This window comes from Bombus vosnesenskii, unplaced genomic scaffold (assembly GCF_011952255.1).
Source record: "Bombus vosnesenskii isolate JDL3184/JDL3185 unplaced genomic scaffold, Bvos_JDL3184-5_v1.1 scf7180000013352, whole genome shotgun sequence".
NCBI classification, from domain to species: Eukaryota; Metazoa; Arthropoda; class Insecta; order Hymenoptera; family Apidae; genus Bombus; species Bombus vosnesenskii.
The window spans coordinates 2,153,965-2,167,560 of record NW_022882988.1 but is presented as its reverse complement, the minus strand read 5'-3'; the positions used below and the strand labels follow the sequence as shown (position 1 = coordinate 2,167,560).

At 40.1% G+C, this 13,596-nt stretch overlaps 1 protein-coding gene and 1 long non-coding RNA gene across 5 annotated transcripts in view; one reads left to right on the top strand and one right to left on the bottom strand.

Moving 5' to 3' along the window:
• Nucleotides 1–507: 507 nt before the first annotated feature.
• LOC117236986 lies at nt 508–3,187 on the bottom strand. The gene is made up of 2 exons (XR_004493926.1): nt 3,058–3,187; nt 508–2,980 (listed from the first exon to the last, which is right to left on the bottom strand). It is a non-coding gene; the product is annotated as an uncharacterized LOC117236986 (long non-coding RNA).
• The window catches only part of LOC117236985 (AF4/FMR2 family member 4), a 166,754-nt gene continuing 155,652 nt past the window's right edge, over nt 2,495–13,596 (top strand). For 3 of the 4 annotated variants that reach the window (XM_033500480.1, XM_033500477.1, XM_033500476.1), the window contains exons 1-2: nt 2,495–2,788; nt 6,847–7,390. In XM_033500480.1, coding sequence (XP_033356371.1) covers nt 7,329–7,390 — 62 coding nt within the window. In that variant the 5' untranslated portion in view covers nt 2,495–2,788; nt 6,847–7,328. The remainder of the gene's footprint in view (nt 2,789–6,846; nt 7,391–13,596) is intronic. The other variant, XM_033500479.1, reaches the window with a different exon arrangement.

Genomic DNA, 13,596 nt, shown 5'->3' with positions numbered 1-13,596 from the left:
ACGAAATATAATTTCGTTGGAAAATGAAGAGAAACTTGTTGGCCAATTTCTGTCATTGAATTATTCGTCCTGGGAAACTTCTGATATATCGCCATGGAAATTTCAGTCTCGTCTAGAAATTACAGATGTTTCGACGCTTAACAGGACCGTAGCTTTTGGTTCTTTATCGACGTGGCTCTTCAGAGATTAAGCCGAAGACAACGCAAGACAATTTTATCTTAGCATCATTGCAAATATAAAAACAAAAAAAAATGATATCATGTTGAATAATATATATATTATGATATATAGAAGAGGCTTTTCGGACATAACGAGTGTCCCTTTAATCATTAACTTTTAAGACTAAATCAATTACTTATGCGACGTAGATTTGCATTAAATGCTAGCAATGGTATAGAGCATGATGTATGTGTTTACAATTCGATCGAAGTATAATTATGCGCTATATTTTTTATTTACTACTACTTCGAAAAATTATATTAATCAATCACGAATATATATTTTATATTGTTGCAACTTTCACGGTATGTTTTTGTTTCACGCGATAGAAAAAGAAATTAACCGCTTCTAATACGTAAATCTTTCTACTATTCATTATTTTTTACTGACTTTCATAGTTTATGGTTATTATACGTGTTTAACGAAGTTGGATGTGTCGGAATGATTTTTGGAACAATTTCCACAACAACGTAGTCTGGTTCTCTCTCATCTGCACATACTTTGCACATACTTAAGATCCTTTTACGAGAAAGAAATAAATCGTTTGGATGAGGAAGGAAGTGAGTGGCGCTTCCGTTTCCCAGGACGGTCGTGCGAGTCTCACAAGTGACACGCGACGAAGTCGAGGGCGATCGAAAGGTTGCCAATTTGTTTTGGAGCCAATCATACGAGTTTGACTTTGCTAGCAATGAGAAATCGATAAGTTTCTCCTTCTCTTCGTAAGAACTAAGAAAATAGTTCTACTTACAAACTTTCTCTCGTTAAAGATCGGTAAATATTTTTATAAAAATAGTACAAAGAAACGTTAAAACAATTATACAACAGATTGTTAATTTTAATTCAATAAATCGATACGAGTGATTTTTTGTGCGATTTCTTTTACGAATTAAAAAGGAAAACTCGTATTATTAGCTCGTTTATAAAAACAAACATTTGGGTGCGTGGGAAATTACGTACCGCATAGCTGAAACAGTGGCTAAGCACCCATATCACGTACTGTATATGTAATTAGACTATCGATAATTCTAACATTACAATGATATATTGTACGCATAGCGTCATTGCATTCATTCTTGTTGATACAAATGCGTATAATCATGCTACGCGCGATGTGCAAGAAACGTATAAGTCGTTCAATTATATAATTATTACCAATAATTACATGTACTGTTTAAAATATGTATGGGTACATACAATTTTACACCAAGGAATGGTAATACGTGTAGATAAAACCCCATTGTGTTTATTTTGGTACGTCAACTGTAAATTACCGATATTAGATAAATGTTACTATTTTGGTACTAAGATCGCTTGGTGTCGGATGACTAGTCTCAAATTGATTTCATGCATATGTTTATGTATGTAATACAGTTCTTCAAGTTGTGTTAGGGATAAATACAGTGATACTATGCGTACAGATACGAATTGAAACAGAAATGATGAATAAATAGAGAGAAAAATATTAAATATTCTATAAGCAAACATAAAGAAAAATATATATACATATAAGTAGTAAAGAGTATAAATCACAGAGAGGGAGGAATTCGTATGAGTGCGACTGGATGAGTGAGAATACGTCATGAGCATTGCGTCAATAACTGACGTTATACATTTTGCCACGAAATACACTGGTTTTTGAATAAATATCTATTTGAATTACGAACATTTATATTCAGTAATACTTAACATCCTTCATTTTCCTGTCTAAATTCTTCATCTACTTTTGTCATAATTTTGTGTGTATTTTCGAGGTAATTCAAGTATCCACCTTTTCTGAAGTGTACGGTACAGTGTACGATAAGTAATGCTCGATCCACAATAACTTGGTTATCTGCTGATTTTCACCTTATGTAATATTTCAAGCTACTGACGAATTACCGATGCTTAAACAGATTTCTAAACGCATGGTGAATAATTAACGGTAAGTTCTTAATGGTTCCTATCAATTCTAATAGCGATGTAGATCAATTTGAAAAACTTGTCCATATCATTTGTAAGATAGAATGCAAAGCACGTGCCGCGGTTCGGTCAGTTCATAGGCGCCATGGGTAGAGCAAATGATATTGCATGATTATAGAGGATAGAGGAAGCCGGTTGATGTGCGCACGCGTCTCCTCCGGCACGAGTAGACGTGTGCGTGAAAGTAACGACGAGAGTGGGGATTGAAGGCGGGTGAGGAAGCCGGGTGGGGGCAGAGGGGTGGAGCAGCCGCCGTCTGATGACACCTGTGGCTCGACCCCCACGATCAGTCCAGACGCGACCGTCCACGCGCCGTGTTGTTGCAGTGTTTTTGCACACCTACCGCTCTACGTACACATATACGTTTACATATATTCAACAACGTGATACATTCACACGTCTATGAATGTACACTTGCACGCGCGATTCACGTGTATAAGCATGCATACAAACGTTAGTAGGCGCACACGTGCAAACGGGTAATTTTTACCCTTTACCACGTGACAGGCTGTCGTGCGCATCTGCCATTATCGTGAGTGAACTGTCATTGTGCTTCTTTTTCGTTCAAGATAGAAAAGAAGAGGAACACAAGGAGTAATCGTTCTTCCCGGTACGTACCATGAATATTGTGTTACTCGGTAATCGTCACTTTCAGTATTCTTTTTTCCCCATATCGACCAGCCTTCTGTTCACGTACGCCGTTGACAACTGCAGCCAGCTCCCTCTATCCATTTTAAGCAAAGCTTTTGCGTTTGATTCTGGTGTTGATAGATGCTTGTTACGATTGACGCCTATGTAGATCCTAGGAACAAGGTCGTCGATGTAGAACGTTACTTTCTAGACGATCAAGTACTTTGATCATTGAAATCATGTACATACGAGTTGCTGTATGTATCTTTAAGAAATCGCAAACTGTCGCGTGCGGTGCGTTTACGAATAATTGATGGCGCGTTTATGTTTTCACCGTATGTGATATTCGTATTCGTATTTTTCGTAACATCTGAACAATTATCAACGCTGGTAATATCGATACGTTACAAACGAACGTGAACAAAGTATCGGTTTAAGCATGATCGAAGTGAATGTTCACAAATAACGATCGGTTTCTTGGTAGTGTTTCTTGGCACGATCTTGTGAACGACTTTATTCCTAGGGAATGATCCGTGGTGTTGCGACTGTGCACAAGAAAACAGAACGTGGCCTGTATGCTCGACAATGCGAAACGGTGGTGGAGGGGTATGTTTCTCGCGCGTGTATTCACAACGTATGTCGCACTGTTCACGGAAGCAAAAGATTTCAGAATTTCTGTTTGTGATCGCGCTTAATCTCGTGTACTGTAATAGTGAAGTGAAGCACAGAGGCAATCTCTAATGAAATTCATCTTTCTTTTATATAGTTTCGACGTCAAAATTCACTCGTTTTCACTTGAGAAATCGAGGGGATAAACTGATACGTTTGTAAGTACTCGGTATCGTTGGATTCGTGTTTTTATTTTTAGCGATTGAAATTAATTGTCGCTGATGTTTTGGGATTTTTACCGTTTGCTTCGAAAAAAGAGAAGAAAGCAGAATAGCGATAGCTTTAAAAGAATTCGTGATAGATTATATCCAACTTTTTTCGATCTCTTCATAGATACATTTTTTTCCACCAAATGCTCGTTTCGTCGCTAAAACGGATCATCGTGTAGATGTGCATTGAGTTGAAAAATAGCTCGTGTCGCGGCGCTATCTCTTTTTCTCTGGATCGGTTTTTCTCTCTTTATCGCTCGGTAAATAAGACGCATGCTGTATCTACACATATCAAGTGCACATGTGTAGGGTAAATAAGCAAAATCGTGTTGTATGTACTTACAATAGCCGGTAAAGTATTAGTATCCACACACCTTAGACGGGGATCCGGCAAATATAGATACAGGCGTCGTTGGTGTACGAGCACTTATACCAGGTAGAAGAACGTAGAAAAGGAGGTGAAGGGGAAACGGATAGGAGAGATGATAGAGGAAATAGCGTGGACAGATTCCATTTGTGCTCGGCAGAACCTTCGTATTTTAAGTAGGAACTTTACATCGTTTCTTGTCAAAATGTTGCCTACATTCGGTGTCCTCGATCGATCCTAAGTTTTTTTAACATTTATCATGCTTTGAAAACGAAAATTCTTATTCAGAGTCCCGTATATGAATTCAAAAAAAAAAAGAGAAAAAAATTGTTGAAATAAATGCAATTAAAAATATTTTGTATTATTCCATGGAAAAACAACATATGAATATCGTTTTCTTGTGTATAGATAATCAGCGAAATAATTTCTACTCCTGGTAAATTCATACGCGTCGTATATATACGTAAATGAACAAGAACCCGAGACGCGCTGGCAAACGACGCATCTATTCGGTCATACGAAGTAGCAAATAAATGGCATATTCATTGGTGTGAGTGCAATCATGTTTGCATCGCTCAGACTTTGGGGTGGGGATGGGCATGTCGAGCTAGGAGGATCAGCAGGTCCGCAGTGGGGGAAATAGCGTGGACAGGTTGCGTTCGTGCTAAGAAGCCAAGTCTCGTCGCCTCGCATTCCAAGACGCGGATTCCGGAGCGGTTTTCTTTTAAGAAGGAGTAAGAGGAAGAGAGAACGAGCGAGCGAGAGAAGAAAGGAGACAAAAGGAGAAAGAGAATGAAAGAGAAGTGGAACGCTTACGGTACCGATTTTCCAGTAAGCATTCGAGTCTGTCGTTCTTTTTTCGTGAGTAGACCAGGATAGTTGGTGAGGGCGCTTTTTCTACTTCGATCAGCGCCGCGTACAAGTACACGAACTGTAAGGGTACAACGTTCGTTGCACCTACAGCTGCTTATCGACTGGATCACGATCCCACTTAGCGTACGTCCTTGAATCATGTAACGCTTTTACTCCTCGACTTTTCGCCTCGTTACCCATCCTTCAAAAACGTCTTTTAGTTTACAGTTGAAAAAATCGTGCAACCATATTTTTTCAATTCATCCGGTTAACATGGACTCTGATTTACTAGACTACGAAAAAGGTTTTTATACTTTTTTGTTTTAAAGTTTTTAAAAAGTTAGTGTAAATGATGTGAATAATTTGTTTAAAAATGACAATGAACTGACGAGTAGATAACTTGCTTTTGTTGTATCAAATACTTTTCATTTGAGTTGTTGGCGAAAACAGTACATCGGTTCGCAAAAGGATTGTGGTTTGTGCGTTCCTACTAGAACCATTGTTATATATCTATATACAATTCAATATAGTACAATATACTAGAACTTTTGATAAAAATTTAATAATCGGAAATGTTCTATATAGTCTTTCTATTGATACTTTGAATGTATGAATTATTTCTTAAGAGATAATCCTCAGAAAGAATAATGATTCAGAGATAAGAAAAAATATGTCTTATTTGCTATTGTGCCGACAATTTTAACGCGCATTTGATTCGAGAGTCGTAGAAGATACAGTGAAAGTGCATAGACGAGTCAGAACCTGTGAGAGAAAGGAATAATTATAGCTTATGACATACTGTTGCAATGGATGATCCTTCATGTACTGAATAACGTATTTTACATATACGTATCTGTTCATTTTTATTCTATACTAATAATTACATATTAAATACTCACGCAAATACGATATATTTACAAAATATTGTGTATATTTAACTTCTAATATTATCTTAACGTTTCATATTTTCTCGTCCGTTGTAGTAAAATGAGAAAAAAGAACGGTTCAACTAATTTTACTTGTTATTAACGAATAATGAAAATTTTTGGGAGCGATGTTATTTAAAATTTCCAAAAAAAGAAATGCATACAGGATCATGAATTTGCATTGACAGGTCAACAGTCGCGCCATCTTGAAATCGCACGGCCAATCGAAAGATCGGATAAGTAACACGTGGTCCTCGAAGTACGCGCCGACTGTAGTTTACGAACGGTAAACGAAACGCGAGGGACACTCCGTTGGTCTCCCTCGCTCCTGCGTTCTCTCTCGGGTTCCCTTAGTTTATAAATAAACGACGTGCTCGATGGACTCACCTGGCACGTTCCGCTTTCAACCGTGACACTTATCTTAACGTTTCTTCGCTGGAAGACACGTGTGGATCGTTATTCTTCGACCATTTACGGAGCATCATCGCGAAACGTATCCCTAACGATATACTCTACTGGATCGGTGAAGTAAGAACGATGAATCGTTTGGTCTAGTTTGTTAAGTTTGGTGTATTCGTCGAGAAGCGTGAAAATTCACAGCGACCTACTACAATGTTTCCTCGAATACCTGCTGCAAGGACTTTCACCCGAGCGGATTGAACGTAGCAGGATTTTGGCGCCAACTGTTTGTAATAATGGTGACCTCGACTGTCCGAATGGAAAATAACCGTCGAATGCGACAAACAGACGATCCAAAAATAATAACCTGACGACTATTTGTTTTGAACCATTAACGTTTTCGACACAGTTTCGTGAAAATTTTAGCGATAATTTGGAATAGAAGTGAATCATACATTGTGAAAGGGATGGGGGTTACTTCGTAGGTAGCCATGTTTCCGCTACAATGTTCGCATTTTGTACGTGTGTATATAAAACTAAGAACATGCGTAGTTTGAAAGTAGCATAGAAAGAGCCTGAAAATAGCAACTGGTTAAACGAAAATTTCTGTGTTTAGGTAATCGCAAGTTGAGGGAAGTCCGCCGGAAAGTGTCATCTGACGATCGATGTCGAACATCGAATCGACCTACCGAGGAAAAATAAGAAAGCAATCTAGATAATTGGTGAGATTCAGATCGCAAGAAGTACTAGCAACTTGTTGACAGTATCGGGTGGTTGTTATCTCACCGGATAGTTGTGAAGTATGTCGTTATACGTAACACACAAAACATGGTTACCCAACCCGCTATATAACGCGTTTCCGTGATATGCGTTTACGCGAGTGTCAATTATTTTCTAGTTATTGGTGAATTTTACTTCTTTCTTTCTTCTTTTTTCTCTTTTTTTTTTTTTTTTTTTTGAAAATGATGCGTCGTACACCTAGTTAATCGAGTATAATGTCGATAAGGTGAATGGAAAGTTAACAGATCACGCGACAGTGATGCAGTGCCGTAGTGTCAGTGCAAAGTGCCACGTGCCCATTGCTTGGATTACTTGAAGATGCCGACGTCCGGTGGATACTATGACGACAGGAATCCTCTGCTCAAGGGCACCTTATCGAGGTGAGTCTATGTGTTTCTCTTTCGAACCTTATCCTACTTTTATCTGATTTTCGTAATTTACGTAGTCGCGTTAAAGATCAGTTTACCCAACTATATACGTATTTGGATCGCGTTGTTTCGTAGAACAAGTACACAACGACTATAAACAATTCGTGTCTCGCTTGAACGTTGATAATGACCGGAGAAAAGTGTGACATGAAAGATTCATTTTATTCGATTACTCGACCAGAGGCTGATCTCCTTGGTGTCTAACCGGTCTGCTGGTTCGCTTCTGTTTTTAAATACGTTGGCCTCTGTTCGACCGACTGTCTCCGATCGTGTAGCCTGCGTTGCTACAGTTGAATCATATACATATAATTCGTTCCTCTAAAATCAAAAATATCAGCAATTTAACAATATTTTTAATCTTTCAACTATTAAACATTTCACATATTTTTCAAAATTCATAAATAACGATCAAACGATAATATTATTGACTGAAAAAGCAGTCTATGTTCTATATGATACAAAGTTCGTTGAACACGAAACTAGAAAGGGTACTATGTCGACCGAGGCGTATTGCTTACGAACTCATCGCGCGAAATGCAGTGTCAGCGTTTAGCTTACTCTTACCAACATCAATTTAACATTCAACAGCAATTTGCTCGATTAATTCATCGTAATTCGTAATGTCTCCTCGGATACAATCGACGGTACAGTGTGAGAAATATCGTGTGAGGACGATCGTCAGAATCGACTTCCCTTTGTTTCTCTCGCGAATTCACTTTTACGTTAAAGACCGATCGAACGATTTTCCCAAGGCGTGTGCGTGCAAGTGTACCGTTTAACACATTCAATGCATGTTGATCGCGCTAATTTGTTTTTTGTTGTGGCATGCATGCGGTTAGACGGTCGCGATACTGGCAGCGTCGCGAAGTGTCGCGTTTGTGGACGCAAATTACACTTGGTTAATTGCGAGGTTTGTGCTATCACCGTACGAAATATATACGTTGTTCGGCCACGTTCGTTTTCCGCTTTGAATAATTTTACTTTCATATCAGAGAACATTATTTATTTTTAACTATTTTATAAATATTAATATTTTTATAATTATTAACATTAGAACTATCCAACCAATCAAAATGACTGGTATCAGATGTTTCGTTTGTTGAAAGAAAGATGCAACCGTTTTTGGTAACATTAATGTTTATCTTTGCCGAGACAGAAATCTGATTATATCGTGTCTTTATTTATTTATTTGATATTTTATTAATTAACTGAGATCTTACTGTATATATACATCCATTGTTGACTTAAGGCTCCAGTGGGCACTGGGTTAATTCATTTGCATCAAGGATCTACTTCAGAGGACTGGTCCCTATTACCGTATGCGGTCGGTCGTAGGTGTAGTAAATGACATCCGAATTCTTCATGGAGTTTATCGAAAATTTATTGTTCAAAACGATTGGTAGACAATGTTACTTCGCAAACATCGCATCTTACATTCTTTATAACAGAGGAAAAAAGAAAAAATTATTTATTTAAAAAAAAAATAAGAAATAAGAAATCAAATCATATTATTTCTCGTGGAATTCTTTAAAATGGCCAATACAATAAACTGATATAGACGAGATGCCGACAAACGGGTCAAACGTGAACTCTCGCATTTGAAAAATACTTAGCAACTGAAATACGACTGTGATAGGAGACCGTCACGACTAATCCGCTCTTGAATGCAAATAGGTTTAGAGACCCATTACCAGGTATGAAGTCTTCTTTTTCCGGTAATCGTTAAAAATGGAAACAGATGTCCTCTACAATAAACGAGACAATGAAATTCTTAGAAATTTCAGGGTACTTTCCTCAAAGTTAGGTTGCCATAAACGCAATGTGGGAAAGCAATAGCAATAAAGATTTGACGATTCCTAAATGTATAGGCTTCGACTACGGATTATCCTGCATTAGGGAACCCGACGGTTCTAAGCATAACAATGAGAGAGAGAGAGAGAGAGAGAGAAGCGGAATCGAATAAACGCGCAACAAGTACGGCGTGATTAGAATAGCGTTCTTGACCCCACTTGCAACAACGAATTTCGACGGAATTGCGAATCGATTAAAGAGCACAAAATTTTGATCGGAATATATTTCGTAATTGGGACTGCGCGAATGTAGGGCAAGGTCATCCATGCAAAAATGATCGTGCTTCTCTGTGCCGCCGTGTTTCCGCCTTTTCGAGCACCAGACGAGGTTGCACGAAATGGACGAACAAATCGTATACTTTCTTGTTCGTATATTCTCGATGCTTATTGTACGTTACAGAGTATGAAACGATCACGACAATTTCGTGGCATTTACATAGATTCGAGAATAGGAAATCTCGTGACACCCGACAGAAAGTCGGTGAAGGTGACTGACGTCATCGATAGCATCGAATGACACTGATCGTATCGTAACGATCGTCGAATTCATCTTAGGAGACTGATCGAAAAAAGCAAAACAACAGAAGAGTTGAAAAAATACGTCGTTGACGAATTTACTGAAATTTCTGGTGAACTTGCGACACACGGTGATAACGAGCGCGTTAACGCGACAATTTCCTCGGGACAAAAATATCCGGCGGCCTCGTTAAATCGTGTCGATTCATTAGAGAAGTTCCTTTCCGCGTCTTCCTCTCGTAGACGTGTGTTCTACGGCTCGTAAGTAAATTTCAATGCGCGGAGAATGCTGCCACTGCCTAGGTATACACGCTGCTACGGTTAGTTGGATACTCGTGCCTCGTGCTATCGTATTATCGATGATACTAGGTTGGCCCGGGGCGCGTAACTCGGTAATGGTCCTCGGTGGTGAAATTAAAGCCGGCTCGAGTATACTCTCTCCAACACAACTAACGAGCTTTCGCGGCCGCGTTTGTTTCGATGATTTGGCGCGCGCGTGGCACGCGAAGGGTTGCGCGGACGCGCGTCTATATGCGTGACTAACGGAGCGAGAGAGAAGGCTTCCGGTCGAAAAGGACAGCGTAGAGCGAGAGACAGGGTAGCGAAAGAGGGACGCGTGACACTGCGCTCCTGGATGGCACCGCCCTTTTGTGTTCTCGCTATCTCGCTCACAGCAGCCATAGAGTTCCGGGAAGAAGGATACGGCTTTTCGCGACGCTCGTTCGACGTCGTTTAATTTTTCTGGCCGATGAAAATAAATTGGTTTAGCGTGATCGAATTAATTGCCACGACGCGTTTAGTCACGTGCCTCTCGGCAACTACTCACCGCGTATGACGCTGCGAACGGTTTCAACCGCGATGGCCGTTGTGTTGACGGTGTCGGTGTTGATGTCAAACGCGTGGAACGACCGGGTCGAGTACAAATAATATAAGAAGAGAGCACAGGGGAGGGGTAAAGAGGAAAGGTGGTATTAGGGAAGGAAAGGACGGAACTCAACGGAGCCTTTTTATTTTTGTTATTGGGGTTAGAGGACGTTAGAGGACGTCGGAAAGTCGCGCAAACGGCCCTCCCGGGCTTTCGTTCCCGCGAATGCCGATAGAGTCGAAGTAATCGCGTTGATAGGTGTAATTAATTAGCACGCTGATAACCCGATACTTTAATCCAGAGAAAAGAAGATCGCACGATACCATGCGTATTCTAACAATTTTCGTTCGACCATTCATATTTTGATGACTCTCCGTTGCTATTTTGAAGCGCAGGCTGAATCATTTCTCTCTAAAAATAGTCGAACGCTTCGAGCGGTACAAAAATGTCTGTCACTCGAACATCGAGCCTTGTTACCCTGAAACGTAAAACAAAAGCTACTATTCTATATGTGGAATCTATGATACTACGCGGAGGCTCGAACAATTACTCGTCCTTTAGCAAAAGTTATTACGTTACCAATTTGTGTCGCGTTGCAAACACGTGTCGTATATTAGACGCGTGATGTTCGCGAAGTACATAACAAGGTGAAAGGGAAGGGAGAGACCGATGGGGTAGGAAGACGACCTATGGCGCCGTATTTCTTTTCTCATTATCTTAACCACAGGGTACCTATGGTATGCAACGTTCTTGATACAGTAACCTGTTTTTCCCCTTACCTCTTATTCTTCGTTTAATAAATTCCATTTACAAAAAACTGCGGCGATATGATTCGTTCTGACGTACTTGTGTCTCGAAAATTATCGTAAAAATTATCGTTGATTTCGAAAATTGCAAACCTTTTAAAAATATCAATCGCTTCGCTAAATCTAAAAAGTACCACTCGATGAGAAACGTCCCGCGCATAATCTTATCTCGAAAATCACACTCTCGAGGTAATACTTTACTCGGTCGAATATCTATTAATTCCGATTGTTGTAAATATTTAATATGTACAAAGTCGATAGAACTGTACATACGTAAACTGTACGTGCGAAAAAAAAGAAATTTTTGTAGTTCTCGTAGACAGGCACGACGACGACCGGAGGAAACGAGAGCTTGGCCATCCTTGATAATTCGTCGAAGAGAAAGGCCGTAGAAGCGCTTTCGCCAACTGTTTAGTCGAAGTTGGCTCCACGTTGTAATGGGCCAAAGAACACGGCGATACTCTCTTTTAAAAATAGAGAGTCTCGTCTCCGGATAGAACTCGTCTCGATCCTTCGACTTTGGTCGCACGATAACGGTTGATAATGAAAGCACGATAACAACATTGTTGATAATCCAGCGAGTAAAAGTCGGTAGGGAAAATCTATAACGATTTGCCGGCCTGTTTTCCTTTTGCTCGTTTCCAAGCGATTCACGAATGTAACGAATGCGCGACACGCGTTACATTTGCTTCGAATATACGATCCAATCAATGCTAATATCTTTGTATAATTAATGGAAATGGTTATGTGTATCATCGTTATGAGTAGTTAATGTGCCAGTTCGTGTCGTATAATTGAATTTTAAATACGCGACGCGCGCAGTTCCGTCACGAGAAACGCACGCAATACGAGAACAAATGTTTCAACGTTTAAATCGCCGGAGAGCAGTCGCGTTATAAAAAGAAAGAAAAAAGAAAAGAAAAAAACGGAAGCAACTCTATCTTCGTGAACTTTCGGTAAATTCAGAGAAGATCGCGGCGCGTTTATTTTCACTTTTGCTGACGCAACGAGCGCCGCTGGCTTAATCGTATTTATACCAACTTTAGTTACAATGTAAGGCTCGAAAAGATAGAAGTATAGATATCCGTACAAACGATTTTGTTCGTACGAAATTTGTTCATCCTTTCGACGAAAAGAAGAATTGCTCGGTACGCCAACGTCCACGCAACTATCGCGATTGTCAGGGAATTTCCTCACCGATCTGTTCTTGTCCTTTTTGCTTCGCGTGTATACGAGGGCAGCCTTGGTGTTTACCCACGGTACCGTGAACAGCGCCGCTTTCGAGGCAAAATCATTCGTACGCCAGAAAGCAACCGTTGCTGGATACAAGCGATATTCCTATCAACATTTTCGACAAAATTAACGGAACGTTTATTAAGCAACCGAACCAACGACGTGTATACGCGTTACTCTGTAATCGTCGGCAGAACAAATTTTGCGACTATGTTCGAGCAATTGAACAAGTCCGTTGACTATGCTCGATTCTTCTGCGGCGTCTGTCTTTATCCCTATTCCATCTAGCGGGCCAGAAGCGAGACACGGTCGTGAAAAGTCAGGCAACTTCAAAAGTTGTTTATATTACCTCTCTCTGCTCGTTAACCATCGGCCGACCGCTCGACCGATTTACTACGCAGAAAGCATTGCTGCTTATTCTCGGACATTCTAACGGCCGCTGGCTTTCAGGTAGAAGAAGCTATGCACTCTAACACTTTCACCGACAGATTTCTAACGCGACGGTTGAGCCTTAGCCACGTTCATATCGGCCACCATATGTGCAAAATAACGCTGAAAATTCGCTTAACGAGAAAAAGGAAAGAGAACCGCCTCCATACGATAAAGAATATCGTCGTTCTAGATGTTAAATCATCCTGCGCGTTACGCCGGATATTAGATCATAAATTTCAATAAAAGATCAGGCATCAGTTCCAATATGTCCAATATGTCCACTTCGATAGAATCGATGCCGCTGTTGTAATTCTTTCGCGAGCTTCGGTATCGTTTAACCGTTCGATAAAACGGAGGGTTGACAAAGAAATTATTCTCGCGTTTGGTGAGCATCGAACGAGCGCCAGTTGGCTCGGTTTCGTTCGCGGTGAAAGTTTGAGTGTCGAGGTGCATGGC